This window comes from Salmo trutta, chromosome 37 (genome assembly GCF_901001165.1).
Source record: "Salmo trutta chromosome 37, fSalTru1.1, whole genome shotgun sequence".
Taxonomy (NCBI): Eukaryota; Metazoa; Chordata; class Actinopteri; order Salmoniformes; family Salmonidae; genus Salmo; species Salmo trutta.
Genome location: NC_042993.1, coordinates 4866736 through 4881948, shown reverse-complemented (window position 1 = coordinate 4881948; position 15213 = coordinate 4866736). Strand labels below are relative to the sequence as shown.

The 15213-nt window shown below is 42.7% G+C and overlaps 1 protein-coding gene and 1 long non-coding RNA gene across 2 annotated transcripts in view; one reads left to right on the top strand and one right to left on the bottom strand.

Annotated features, from left to right (window-relative positions):
* The window catches only part of LOC115176918 (zymogen granule membrane protein 16-like), a 38708-nt gene extending 25665 nt beyond the window's left edge, over positions 1 to 13043 (bottom strand). Inside the window, exons 1-3 of the mRNA XM_029737314.1 lie at positions 13007 to 13043; positions 12882 to 12903; positions 12685 to 12737 (exon numbers count right to left, since the gene is read on the bottom strand). Coding sequence (XP_029593174.1) covers positions 12685 to 12736 — 52 coding nt within the window. The 5' untranslated portion in view covers position 12737; positions 12882 to 12903; positions 13007 to 13043. The remainder of the gene's footprint in view (positions 1 to 12684; positions 12738 to 12881; positions 12904 to 13006) is intronic.
* Positions 13044 to 14014: 971 nt separating this feature from the next.
* Positions 14015 to 14945, top strand: LOC115176920 (uncharacterized). The gene is made up of 2 exons (XR_003872304.1): positions 14015 to 14526; positions 14653 to 14945. It is a non-coding gene; the product is annotated as an uncharacterized LOC115176920 (long non-coding RNA).
* Positions 14946 to 15213: the final 268 nt, after the last annotated feature.

Below are 15213 nucleotides of genomic sequence, written 5' to 3'. Positions count from 1 at the left end.
TCTAAATCTTTTAAGGGGGGGGGGGGTTAGAAGGATTACTTTATCCTATCCCAGGTATTCCTTAAAGAGGTGGGGTTTCAGATGTCTCTGGAAGGTGGTGATTGACTCCGCTGTCCTGGCGTCGTGAGGGAGCTTGTTCCACCATTGGGGTGCCAGAGCAGCGAACAGTTTTGACTGGGCTGAGCGGGAACTGTGCTTCCTCAGAGGTAGGGAGGCGAGCAGGCCAGAGGTGGATGAACGCAGTGCCCTTGTTTGGGTGTAGGGCCTGATCAGAGCCTGAAGGTACGGAGGTGCCGTTCCCCTCACAGCTCCGTAGGCAAGCACCATGGTCTTGTAGCGGATGCGAGCTTCAACTGGAAGCCAGTGGAGAGAGCGGAGGAGCGTGGTGACGTGAGAGAACTTGGGAAGGTTGAACACCAGACGGGCTGCGGCGTTCTGGATGAGTTGTAGGGGTTTAATGGCACAGGCAGGGAGCCCAGCCAACAGCGAGTTGCAGTAGTCCAGACGGGAGATGACAAGTGCCTGGATTAGGACCTGCACCGCTTCCTGTGTGAGGCAGGGTCGTACTCTGCGAATGTTGTAGAGCATGAACCTACAGGACCGGTTCACCTCCTTAATGTTAGTGGAGAACGACAGGGTGTTGTCCAGGATCACGCCAAAGTTCTTAGCACTCTGGGAGGAGGACACAAGGGAGTTGTCAACCGTGATGGCGAGATCATGGAACGGGCAGTCCTTCCCCGGGAGGAAGAGCAGCTCCGTCTTGGCGAGGTTCAGCTTGAGGTGGTGATCCGTCATCCACACTGATATGTCTGCCAGACATGCAGAGATGCGATTCGCCGCCTGGTTATCAGAAGGGGGAAAGGAGAAGATTAATTGTGTGTCGTCTGCATAGCAATGATAGGAGAGACCATGTGAGGATATGACAGAGCCAAGTGACTTGGTGTATAGCGAGAATAGGAGAGGGCCTAGAACAGAGCCCTGGGGGACACCAGTGGTGAGAGCGCGTGGTGCGGAGACAGATTCTCGCCACGCCCCCTGGTAGGAGCGACCTGTCAGGTAGGACGCAATCCAAGCGTGGGCCGCGCCGGAGATGCCCAACTCGGAGAGGGTGGAGAGGAGGATCTGATGGTTCACAGTATCAAAGGCAGCAGATAGGTCTAGAAGGATGAGAGCAGAGGAGAGAGAGTTAGCTTTAGCAGTGCGGAGAGCCTCCGTGACACAGAGAAGAGCAGTCTCAGTTGAATGCCCAGTCTTGAAACCTGACTGATTAGGATCAAGAAGGTCATTCTGAGAGAGATAGCAGGAGAGCTGGCCAAGGACGGCACGTTCAAGAGTTTTGGAGAGAAAAGAAAGAAGGGATACTGGTCTGTAGTTGTTAACATCGGAGGGATCGAGTGTAGGTTTTTTCAGAAGAGGTGCAACTCTCGCTCTCTTGAAGACGGAAGGGACGTAGCCAGCGGTCAAGGATGAGTTGATGAGCGAGTTGAGGTAGGGGAGAAGGTCTCCGGAAATGGTCTGGAGAAGAGAGGAGGGGATAGGGTCAAGTGGGCAGGTTGTTGGGCGGCCGGCCATCACAAGACGCGAGATTTCATCTGGAGAGAGAGGGGAGAACGAGGTCAAAGCACAGGGTAGGGCAGTGTGAGCAGGACCAGCGGTGTTGTTTGACTTAGCAAAAGAGGATCGGATATCGTCAACCTTCTTTTCAAAATGGGTGAGGAAGTCATCCGCAGAGAGGGAGGAGGGGGGGGAGGGGGAGGAGGATTCAGGAGGGAGGAGAAGGTAGCAAAGAGCTTCCTAGGGTTAGAGGCAGATGCTTGGAATTTAGAGTGGTAGAAAGTGCTTTTAGCAGCAGAGACAGAAGAGGAGAATGTAGAGAGGAGGGAGTGAAAGGATGCCAGGTCCGCAGGGAGGCGAGTTTTCCTCCATTTCCGCTCGGCTGCCCGGAGCCCTGTTCTGTGAGCTCGCAGTGAGTCGTCGAGCCACGGAGCAGGAGGGGAGGACCGAGCCGGCCTGGAGGATAGGGGACAGAGAAAATCAAAGGATGCAGAAAGGGAGGAGAGGAGGGTTGAGGAGGCAGAATCAGGAGATAGGTTGGAGAAGGTTTGAGCAGAGGGAAGAGATGATAGGATGGAAGAGGACAGAGTAGCGGGAGAGAGAGAGCGAAGGTTGGGACGGCGCAATACCATCCGAGTAGGGGCAGAGTGAGAAGTGTTGGATGAGAGCGAGAGGGAAAAGGATACAAGGTAGTGGTCGGAGACTTGGAGGGGAGTTGCAATGAGATTAGTGGAAGAACAGCATCTAGTAAAGATGAGGTCAAGCATATTGCCTGCCTTGTGAGTAGGGGGGGAAGGTGAGAGGGTGAGGTCAAAAGAGGAGAATAGTGGAAAGAAGGAGGCAGAGAGGAATGAGTCAAAGGTAGACGTGGGGAGGTTAAAGTCACCCAGAACTGTGAGAGGTGAGCCATCCTCAGGAAAGGAACTTATCAAGGCGTCAAGCTCATTGATGAACTCTCCAAGGGAACCTGGAGGGCGATAAATGATAAGGATGTTAAGCTTGAAAGGGCTGGTAACTGTGACAGCATGGAATTCAAATGAGGAGATAGACAGATGGGTCAGGGGAGAAAGAGAGAATGTCCACTTGGGAGAGATGAGGATTCCAGTGCCACCACCCCGCTGGCTCGATGCTCTAGGGGTATGCGAGAACACGTGGGCAGACGAGGAGAGAGCAGTAGGAGTAGCAGTGTTATCTGTGGTAATCCATGTTTCCGTCAGCGCCAGGAAGTCTAGGGACTGGAGGGTAGCATAGGCTGAGATGAACTCAGCCTTGTTGGCCGCAGACCGGCAGTTCCAGAGGCTGCCGGAGACCTGGAACTCCACGTGGGTCGTGCGCGCTGGGACCACCAGGTTAGAGTGGCAGCGGCCACGCGGTGTGAAGCGTTTGTATGGCCTGTGCAGAGGGGAGAGAACAGGGATAGACAGACACATAGTTGACAAGCTACAGAAGAGGCTACGCTAATGCAAAGGAGATTGGAATGACAAGTGGACTACACGTCTCGAATGTTCAGAAAGTTAAGCTTACGTTGCAAAAATCTTATTGACTAAGAGTAGGCTAGCTAGCAGTGGCTGCGTTGTTGCCTTTGTTTGAACGTGTAGCTGGCTAGGTAACCTCGATAGTTTCAGTACTACACCTTGTCATGATACAAAAGCAACTTTGTAGCTAGCTAACATAACACTAATCAAGACGTTCCTTTGTAATGTATTTAGTTTCTACAGTGCTGCTCGTCGGTAATAGTTGGCTACTTTTGGAAAAATGGCGTCGCGGGGGACGGAAATAGCTGGCTAGCTAACCTCGATAATTACTAAACTACACAATTATCAAGCTATGACAAAGACAACTATGTAGCTAGCTAGCTAACACCGCACTAGTCAAATCGTTCCATTGTAATGTATTAGTATCTACAGCACTGCTAGTCGGTAGCGGTTGGCTAGCTAGCAGTGGGTTTGATGATGACTAAGTCTGGAGTCTGGACAACGGCGTCGCGGCTGGCTAGCTAACCTCGATAATTACTCTAAACTGCACAATTATCTTTTTTATTATTATGTTACTTAGATGGATGCACCGGTGCGTCAATCGACTCTAGGGGGATATTATACGGCCAAGTACCTAGAGATGATGAGTATCAACATGTTATAATGTCTTACTGTCAACATTATAAGTGATATATTTCCGTGCTTTGTGACATACAACTACAATGTCACTATTTTGTCATATTCTAATGCAGGGCTCCCAGACCAGTATCACGTGTTACAGTTGCACATTTTCTACTTAGTTAGTTGTGTACCTAGCCTGAAAACCTGTGAGAGCTTCTCATCTCTCTGTCTCTGACAGTTCCTTCTAGTGTACTGCTTCCTCTTAAAACTCCTGCATTTATACATGCTGAACATATCATTCGTTTTTTTTCTAATTAGTCGAGGCTACTTAGGAAGGGGGTGTCAAGGAAATAAGTTAGAGGATGTTCTTTCCCCTTATTTGTTACAATATAATTATTTGAAATAGGAATTAAAAAAAGATACACTCTAAACAAAATAAAATGTACATAAATATACCAATATCAGATGAATTTGAAATATATTGTTTGAATATTATTTTTTAAGACAACTGGAACACTTTTTTTTATCCAGCTCTGTTTAATGCCCAGATCTGTTTTAATACCCAGATCTGTTTAATACCCAGATCTGTTTTTATCCAGCTCTGTTTAATACCCAGATCTGTTTAATACCCAGATCTGTTTAATACCCAGATCTGTTTTTTATCCAGCTCTGTTTAATACCCAGATCTGTTTTTTATCCAGTTCTGTTTTATACCCAGATCTGTTTTTTTATCCAGCTCTGTTTAATACCCATATCTGTTTTTTATCCAGTTCTGTTTAATACCCAGATCTGTTTTTTATCCAGCTCTGTTTAATACCCAGATCTGTTTTTTATCCAGCTCTGTTTAATACCCAGATCTGTTTTTTATCCAGTTCTGTTTTATACCCAGATCTGTTTTTTTATCCAGCTCTGTTTAATACCCATATCTGTTTTTTATCCAGTTCTGTTTAATACCCAGATCTGTTTTTTATCCAGCTCTGTTTAATACCCAGATCTGTTTTTTATCCAGCTCTGTTTAATACCCAGATCTGTTTTTTATCCAGCTCTGTTTAATACCCAGATCTGTTTTTTTATCCAGCTCTGTTTAATACCCAGATCTGTTTTTTATCCAGCTCTGTTTAATACCCAGATCTGTTTTTTATCCAGTTCTGTTTAATACCCAGATCTGTTTTTTATCCAGCTCTGTTTAATACCCAGATCTGTTTTTTATCCAGCTCTGTTTAATACCCAGATCTGTTTTTTATCCAGTTCTGTTTAATACCCAGATCTGTTTTTTATCCAGCTCTGTTTAATACCCAGATCTGTTTTTTATCCAGCTCTGTTTAATACCCAGATCTGTTTTTTATCCAGCTCTGTTTAATACCCAGATCTGTTTTTTATCCAGCTCTGTTTAATACCCAGATCTGTTTTTTATCCAGTTCTGTTTAATACCCAGATCTGTTTTTTATCCAGCTCTGTTTTTACCCAGCTCTATTTTTTTTATCCAGCTCTGTTTTTACCCAGCTCTATTTGTTTTTACCCAGCTCTGTTTTTTATCCAGCTCTGTTTTTTACCCAGCTCTGTTTTAATCGCAGCTCTGCTTTTTATCCAGCTCTGTTTTTTTACACAGTTCGTTTTTTTTATCCAGCTTTGTTTTTTACCCTGCTCTGTTTTGTATCCAGCTCTTTTTTTTTACCCAATTCTGTTTTATTATACCCAGCTTTGTTTTTTATCCAGCTCTGTTTTTTTTACCCAGCTCTGTAGAGACATTAGGCACAGACAGCAAGATACTGTCATGTGATTGTACACGATAGTTGTCATTTGTCTGTTGGATCATGTAGGTACACAGGAAAAATGTAAATCTAAATCTTATTAGAATGTTTGTTATTATATTTTAGAATCAGTCAGTCTTGCCATCTTTAGTTGTGACTACATATGGATTGGGTCATTAATAAGGTGGTTAGTTCATTGGCTCAAATACATATTTTATTGTAGAATATTTGATTCAGTACATGTATTTCAGATTATTTCTAGCGGGCCAGATTAGATATTAAATTTTCTGTTTCTATTATTGTCTGAAGTTTGCTGCAGTCTGTTACAACACTCACATAGTCTTATCCAGAGCGACCAACAGTTAGTGCATTCATCTTAAGGAAGCTAGGTGGGACAACCAAATATCACACAGTCATAGTAAGTACAACTGAGGAGGAGGACCAGGTGGAGTAGGCGGGGGAGGAGGAAGTAGAAGAGGAGGAGGAGGAGGAGGAAGGAGGAGGATGAAGAGGAGCAAAAGGAATATGTTTCTTTCTAAACATCTTTGTAAGACCCATTGTAACATGTATCTACTGTCTGGCATGTTTGTGATGAACACTGATAGTCATTACCGGTGATGTCACTGATCTACAGTATAACATGTTGTGATGAACACTGAATATCATTACCCAGTGATGTCACTGATCTACAGTAGGGCATGTTTGTGATGAGCCCTGATACTCATTACCAGTTATGTCACTGATCTATAGTATGGTATGTTGTGATGAACACTGATAATCATTACCAGTGATGTCACTGATCTATAGTATGGTATGTTGTGATGAACACTGATAATCATTACCAGTGATGTCACTGATCTACAGTATGGCATGTTTGTGATGAACACTGATAATTATTTCTCTTTCCATCAGACCAGTAAGGGTTTCTATTCTCCTGTCCCATAGCAGTTGATTAGGAGTAGCAATACGCCCCTGTCCCTCAGACCAGTAAGGGTTTCTACTCTCCCGGTCCCATAGCAGCTGATTAGGAATAGCAATACGCCCCTGTCCCTCAGACCAGTAAGGGTTTCTACTCTCCTCGTCCATAGCAGCTGATTAGGTGTAGCAATACGCCCCTGTCCCTCAGACCAGTAAGGTTTTCTGCTCTCCTGGTCCATAGCAGCCGATTAGGAGTTATACTGACTTTGGAATGTGAAGACAATACAAACATGTTATAATTTCTTACTATCATCATTATAAGTGATACATTCCCGTAAGTGCTTTGTGACATGCAGCTACAATGGTCAAATGTCACTATTTTGACATATTCTAATCCAGGGCTATCCAACCCTGTTCCTGTAGAGCTACCCTCCTGTAGTTTTACACCAGGGCTCTCCATCCCTGTTCCTGGAGAGCTACCCTCCTGTAGGTTTTCACTTCAACTTTGTTCCTGGAGAGATACCCTCCTGTAGGTTTTCAATCCAACCCCAGTTGTAACTAACCTGATTTATCTTATAAACCAGTGAATTATTAGAATCAGGTGTGCTAGATTAGGGTTGGAATGAAAAGCTACAGGATGGCAGCTCTCTAGGAACAGGGTTGGAGAGCCCTCTTCTAATGAGGCTATGGTGCATTGTTTTATGGAGAATAGCTGTGTGTTGATAGGTTTGATGAATCAGCTCTGTTAGCAGGACTAATTGAGCCCATAATGTGGCCAAATGCATGCTGTCACTGGATGCTTTACTCTGGAAAAGAAAGTGAAACAAGCTAAGGTGTATTATTAACTAATTATAAACTCATTGGCCAGTTTATTAGGCACCCCATCTAGTCCAGGGTTGGATCCCCCCTTTGCCCCACAACAGACTGAATTCTTCAGGGCATGTATTCTACAAGTCGGAAATATTCCACAGGGATGTTGGTCCATGCTGACGCAATGGCATCATGCAGTTGCTGCAGATTTGACAGCGGTACACCACCGCCACCGGCCTGTACCGTTGACACCAGGCAGGATGGGTCCATGGACTCACTGGCAAGAGAAACAGATTCTGACGATTAGAACAGTTTCCTGCAACCTGCCTGCCTAATGAATAGAATGGAATGGGGATATATCTGTCTGTCACTGAACTTTATCATCATAACAACAGGAAAGTCCAACCCAGAGCCAGAAAGTGTCACCACACTGCAGGGTCGAGGCTGTTTGACTACTTTATGGAGCAGAAAAATGCTTGGCGTTGCTTTTAGGGGGAATATTTAGATCAGACCAAAAAAACTGTACTTTTGTCATTGACACAAAGTTCAACAAATGCCCCAATAGATGCTGCATATTGGTCCAAATCCAGGAGGGGTATACGAGATAAACTCAGCAAAAAAGAAATGTCCCTTTTTCAGGACCCTGTATTTCAAAGATAATTTGTAAAATCCAATTAACTTCACAGATCTTCGTTGTAAAGTGTTTAAACACTGCTTCCCATGCTTGTTCCATGAACCATAAACAATTAATAAACATGCACCTGTGGAATGGTTGCTAAGACACCAACAGCTTACAGGTGGTAGGCAATTAAGGTCACAGTTAGGACACTAAAGTGGCCTTTCTACTGACTCTGAAAAACACCAAACGTAAGATGCCCAGGGTCCCTGCTCATCTGCGTGAATGTGCCTTAGGAATGCTGCAAGGAGGCATGAGGACTGCAGATGTGGACAGGGCAAAAAATTGCAATAACCAAACTGTAGACCCCTAAGACAACGCTACAGGGGAGACGGGACGGACAGCTGATCGTCCTCACAGTGGCAGACCACATGTAGCAACACCTGCACAGGATCGGTACATCCGAACATTACACCTGTGGGACAGGTACAGGATGGTAACAACAACTGCCCGAGTTACAATAAGAAAGCACAATCCCTCCATCAGTGTTCAGACTGTCCGCAATAGAGTGAGAGAGGCTGGACTGAGGGCTTGTAGGCCTGTTGTAAGGTCATTCCTCACCAGCCATCACCGGCAACAGTGTTGCCTATGGGCACAAATCCACCGTCGCTGGACCAGACAGGACTGGCAAAAAGTGGTTTTGTCTCACAAGGGGTGATCATCCAATAATTTTTTGAGTTTGTGCTACAGGATGCAAATTTCTGTTTGAAAAAGCTAGCCTTAGCTTTCCTAACTGCTTGTGTATATTGGTTCCTAACTTCCCTGAAAAGTTGCACATCACGGCTGCTATTTGATGCTAATGTAGTACGCCACAGGATGTTTTTGTGCTGGTCAAGGGCAGTCAGGTCTGGAGTGAACCAAGGGCTATATCTGTTCCTGGTTCTACATTTTTTGAATGGGGCATGCTTATTTAAGATGGCGAGAAAGGCACATTTAAAGAATAACCAGGCATGCTCTACTGACGGGACGAGGTCAATATCCTTCCAGGATACCCGGGCCAGGTTGATAAGAAAGGCCTGCTTGCTGAAGTGTTTTAGGGAGCGTTTGACAGTGATGAGGGGTGGTTGTTTGACCGCAGACCCATTACGGATGCAGGCAATGAGGCAGTGATCGCTGGTCCTCTTCCTAAGCCAGGAATCAGACACAGCTAGGACATCCGGTTTGGCAGACTGTGCAAAGGCAGTGAATAAGGTAGTGAATAAAACAATCTTGGGGAGGAGGCCTCTAATGTTAACATGCATGAAACCAAGGCTTTTATGGTTACAGAAGTCAACAAATGAGAGGCACTGCTGGGCCTGGATTAACCTCTACATCACCAGAGGAACAGAGCAGGAGTAGGATAAGGGTACGGCTAAAGGCTATAAGAGCTGGTCGTCTAGTACGTTCGGAACAGAGAGTAAAAGGAGCAGGTTTCTGGGCGCAATAGAAAAGATTCAAGGCATAATGTACAGACAAGGGTATGGTAGGATGTGAATACAGTGGAGGTAAACCTGGGCATAGAGTGACGATGAGAGAGATATTGTCTCTAAAAATATCATTTAAACCAGGTGATGTCACTGCCTGTGTGGGAGGTGGAACGGAAGCGTTAGCTAAGGCATATTGAGCAGGGCTAGAGGCTCTACATTAGTAGGTTTTCGTGTAATAAAGGAGCCTGGTCCAATTGGCAAAATAGGTATAGTGGCCCAAGAAATTTGCCGATGGACCTATTCAGCTAACAGTCCGATATGCTCTAGACAGCTAGCGGGCCACCTACTGTACATCGTTTGAAATGCTGCCCAGGTTTTGCTTTGTGATGCCTTGAGGGTTCAATACAGGGGGATACATTTACTCAGATTATTTAGTGATTCTGGTCAGAACATACAGTAGGGAAGCAGTAGTCAAGCTAACATTTTAGGCTCTATAATAAGCTATAATGTAGCATTGTTCATGGTTTAACAACTATATTTGAAAAGATCAAACATAATTTCTTTAAGATTTGCAACCATCCCATTTCAGTATCATCCACATTACACTAAATGCAAATAGAAAAATCCATATAATTTTTGCCCCATTTAAATCGATGTCTGTTCCTCAAATTAGCTCGGATTTACTGGGACTTAGACAATGTTTCAAGGAACCACAGACTTATTATGTAAAACAAAGAAAATAAAAAAACATATCCTAATTTCATTCTATCTCACCAAAACCAGTTAAGCAGCTTTGACTGTTGAACCATGCAAATACTGTATAAGCCCCATCTATCATACTGTCTAATCTAGACCATCCCCACAGTTAAAGCTACAGTCTGTGATTAGCAACAAAGTGGTGTCCCTCCCCACCACTTGTTTTAGTATACAGCTGAACATTGAACAGCTTCCCAAATCTCAGACTGTAGCTTTAACTAAAACACGATGCCGCTTGACATCCAATGCCAGGCTAGAAGGAGAGCAGACTTCATTGACAAAGTGTTTGATGTTATGAATGGATATGGCAGATATACGATGTTATCACAATTATAAGGTGTTGATATGATATGTATTACGATTCTCATGATTCTACATGTATTGCTATTCTATACTGTGATTTTATTGTGATTCAATGTTCCAAACATATTGCTCACTATATGTCTGTGGCAGAGAGACTAGAAAGCATGAGAAAGTAATGGAAATAAAATTGCCCCAAAATGTGCTCCTATTTAAAATGAAAATGGTGAACTGTCTATGAAGGAAAATAAGAGTTTCAGTGCAGGGACAGCCAACTAGCACAAAAATAATAGTTTGATATTGTTGATGCGATACGACATGATATATCGTGGAAAATAATATCCCGATGTGTAACTATCGATTTTTTTCCCTTCATTACTGTTGGATAGGCGTTTTAACGGTCTTGCTGTTATAAATTTAGTTCCTTATTGACACCATGGAGGTAGGGTTTGTTAAGATGACAGATTAGCTTATTGTAGCTTCTGGTCACTACTGTATGTATTTTCTTATCAAAAGGAATACAATGAAATATAATGATTAAAGATATGCTTTTTATTAAAATGTCCATAAGCAGATGTAGCAGAAAAGGAACAACAAATAACTAATACAGCGTGTATAAAATAGTGAAGGTGAAGCACCCTGAGACGCTTTTATCTCCCCATAATATTTGATTGTTCAATTAATAAAATCTATAATTAATCCTTTAAATCCCATATGATTCATTCATTTATTGTGATAAATTGTGATAACCTCTAATGATGTGTAACAACGCATGTGGTCTGTGACCCACGCTGACAGGACTGTTTTAATATTCCTATCTGATGGGCGCTTCATGAGAATTTACACTGAATGAATTTGAATGTTTAGAAGTATTTTTGTACTGCTTCAAGTGAGGAATCACTTCAAAAATACTTCCAAGTACTCAAAACATTCAAATTCATTCAGTTTAAATTCTCATGAAGCACCCATCAGATAGTGATATGAAAAACAGTTCTGTCAGCGTCTATGTCAATCATCCGTCCAACATATAGGGTCAGTTTCCTGGACCCAGATTAAGTTACTCCTGGACTAAAAAGCATGTTGAATGGAGAATCTCCATTGAAAGTTACTAGTCCAGGACAAAGCTTAATCTGTATCCGGGATACCATCCCAAAGAGCAAGACATACTTTTTTTTCTCAAAAAACAGGAGTTACTGTTTCCAGTGCTGTTTCCTGAGTACTGTTTCCAGCCCCTTCCATGTACACCAATCCCCAGTGGGCTCCGATGGAGGTGATCCCGGCACCGTTGAAGCGACCGCTGAGCAGCCTCAGCTCATTGCCCACGTTGACTGGGTAGAAGTTGAAGGAGACTTGGTTGGGCAGGCCGGCTGACAGAGTGCGCCCCATGTTGGTGGTTAACACGAGGTAGCAGATGTAGTCTGCTGGGTTGTACTTCCCAGACACCTCAACGATGGCCTCGTCATTAAACAGCTCTATCTCCTGCTTTAAGCCCCCTTTGCTACCTAACACAGGAGACCAGGTGTAGCCGTATCTCAGCTGGATCCTAAAACAGAGGAAGCTTTCACGTTGGTTGTGTTTTGATAAGGCACATTCAGACAAAGAGAGCAGGTAGCGTCAGAGAATATCAAGGAATGACATTTTACATTGTACTCTGGGTTAGATACAATAACAACATTGTTTGGTCATGTACTGAATATGTAATAAACACAACAAATAAATAAATACAAAAAGAAAGAGTTTCTGTTGGGTAGTGAAGTTGGACTGAGTCAGTGGTGTGTGTTGGGCAGTGTAGTTGTACTGAGTCAGTGGTGTGAAGGGTAGTGTAGTTGTACTGAGTCAGTGGTGTGAAGGGTAGTGTAGTTGGACTGAGTCAGTGGTGTGTGTTGGGCAGTGTAGTTGGACTGAGTCAGTGGTGTGTGTTGGGTAGTGTAGTTGGACTGAGTCAGTGATGTCTGTTCATGGGTCAGGGTCTGCTCACCCGCTGATGTAGGCGTTGCTGTTGTAGTTATAGTAGTAGTAGTAGTAGTAGTTGTTGTTGATCTCTCACACTCTGACTGCTGTGATGCGTCCCTCACCGTAGGAAGCAAATGGGGTGCCACCTCCCTGACCCACCGCAGAGGAATACGAGTACGGGTCTTTGATGGCTAAAATAACATGGACAATACGTTTACTATATTTACTATATTAATAATACATATTTCTATATACATTTTAATTTTACCAACACATTTCTGAAAGATCTTTACATTATGAATAAAGTGCAGATGAATTAACTAAAGTACATTCTGCAATGATTTAATCCATCAGCTTTTGTCTCGAAGAAGGACTCCTAAGTCTAACTGAAAAAGACAAGTTGGTGAAAGCACAAAAGTTATTATTTTAGCATTATAATTCAGAATTGTCTTTTTATTACTCACGCATTGCCAAGCAGCTAGCCAAGAACACTGTGACAACCAGGATTGAGAACATTCTGCAAAAGGGAGGCATCAATACTTAAGACCTTTAATTTCTGTCAATTTTACTCTCACTCCATTTCACTTTAAATGGTCAAACTTGAAAAATGTAGTTAATAATGTTTTTCATAGTAGTTTGTAAAACCACTAACTCCTTTTACCTGTCAGGTCAACCAGTGTTTCCTAGGAGGTAAAAGAAGATAACCTTTTGAATTGTGACGTAACAAACAACAAACCATTCTTGAATGTTAAATGTTATAAAACGTCTGTAAAAAGTTGAACCTACTCTTGTTTCCTACAATCACTCTTGTAGTGCTAAGCTCCTGTCAAATTCAAAATAATGTCAGATCATTGATTTTAAATTTAGAGGCAAAAGGGCCAAAATGTTTTTGCCCAAGTACCAAGAGATAATGAGTATTAACTTCCTGACATTTCCCACATCAGTATCATGCATTAAAAACAAGTTTTCTATTTAGTTAGTTGTGTAGTTACCCACAGTGATATCTTGAGATGTGTGTGAAAATCTGTGTGTGTGAAAATCTCTGTCTCTGCCAGGTCCTTCTAGTCTACTGCTTCCTCTTAGAACTGCATTTATACCTGCTGAACATTCCATCAGCTGGAAGGCGCATGACAAAGAACAGCTTTAGTCAGTCACTATAGAGAAGTCAGACATTGTTTTCTAATTAGTCAAGGCTACTTTGGGAGGGAGTATCAAGGAAATGCTATAAGGAAACAAGCATCTTTCTGGTAAGAAGAAGGGCGGGGGTGTATGCCTTATGATTAACGAGACATGGTGTGATCATAACAACATACAGGAACTCAAGTCCTTCTGTTCACCCGACATAGAATTCCTCACAATCAATTGCCGACCGCATTATCTACCTAGAGAATTCTCTTAGATTATAATCACAGCCGCATATATCACCCCCAAGCAGATACATTGATGGCCCTGAACAAACTTCATTTGACTCTATGTAAACTGGAAACCACATATCCTCAGGCTGCATTTATTGTAGCTGGGGATTTTAACAAGGCTAATCTGAAAACAAGGCTCACTAAATTCTATCAGCATATCGATTGCGCTACCAGGGCTGGCAAAACCCTAGATCGGGGGTCGGCAACCCGCGGCTCTAGAGCCGCATGTGGCTCTTTAGCGCCGCCCTAGTGGCTCCCTGGAGCTTTTTCAAAAATATGAAAATGGAAAAAGATGGTGTGAATATATTTTTTCTTTAATATAATTTATTATCCAATGCTGTAAAAAAATGTATACTAAATATTTAATTTCAACATTTCTGTCAACAAAGATTTACGTCATAGCCTGCGACACACGTTTCTTTCAGCTCAGCGTAGTGCCAGACAGGTGGCTGTTGCAAACAAACCGGCGGGTGTGTCATGGGCCATGGATCCCAAAGGGAAAAAGAGAAAGATGGCTGAGGAGAACAGAAGATTCCACAGTTCGTGGACCGAATCATTTGCTTTCATTGCCAATGCGGAAGGATTGCCTGCATGTTTGCTTTGTAATGAGAAGTTGTCAAATAACAAAAAGAGTAACGTGGAAAGACATTTCCATTCTTCCTGACAGTTATAGGAACATGAAGAAATATGCATTTGGAGTATTATCCATCTTTGGATCAACATACCTGTGCGAGCAGATATTCTCAAACATGAACTACATAAAATCCAAATACCGCACCCGCCTCACAGATGAGAGCTTGCAGTCCTGCGTGAAGATTAAAGTTACATCTTACATGCCCGATGTTGAGAAGCTGTCCAGTGATGTCTGAAAACAGAAGTCACATTAAACGGGTAAGAACACAATCCTGTCATAGGCACATATTTAGTAACAAAGTGGCTGTTTTCATAAAGTGATTTCTGATTTTTGTCAGTATATATTTGCAATGACACATAGGGATATTGTGTTTTGTTGCTCAGGTCCGAGGATGGCTGCATTGTATTGTGCGTGTCAAAAGATAAGAGGGTGCTGCTGCACATTTGCAGAAAACTAAAGAGAAGAGGATAATGCACAGAAATCGAACTTAAACTATTATTTTAATTTTATATACTTTACCTTTTCAAAAGGCTGCTGTTTTATTGCACTCTGTCTGTTGCCCAGATACGGGGGAAAAGAGAAGAGAATTGTATCGTATTATTGAGGATTGAAAAGGACTGCATTTTATTTCCATGGGGAGGTCTGAAATTACAGGAGGCCTATTATGCACGTTGCACATTGTTTTTTTTTACGAATCCTAAAATAAAAATGACATCAAAAATCTGATTTCTGTATTGTATTTCTATAATTTCATCAATGCAACGAAAAATAATACATTAATATTATAATGGAAGTTAAACTTAAAGCACCATCGTACAGCAGAGTAGTCACGTGGTGTGTCATTCTCTCCAGCGCTGCAGGTAAAATAAACGTTTAATCATGAATGCTCATTATGTATTTGTAGCCTACTTATCATTTTGATAGTAGGCTAATATAGCTAATAT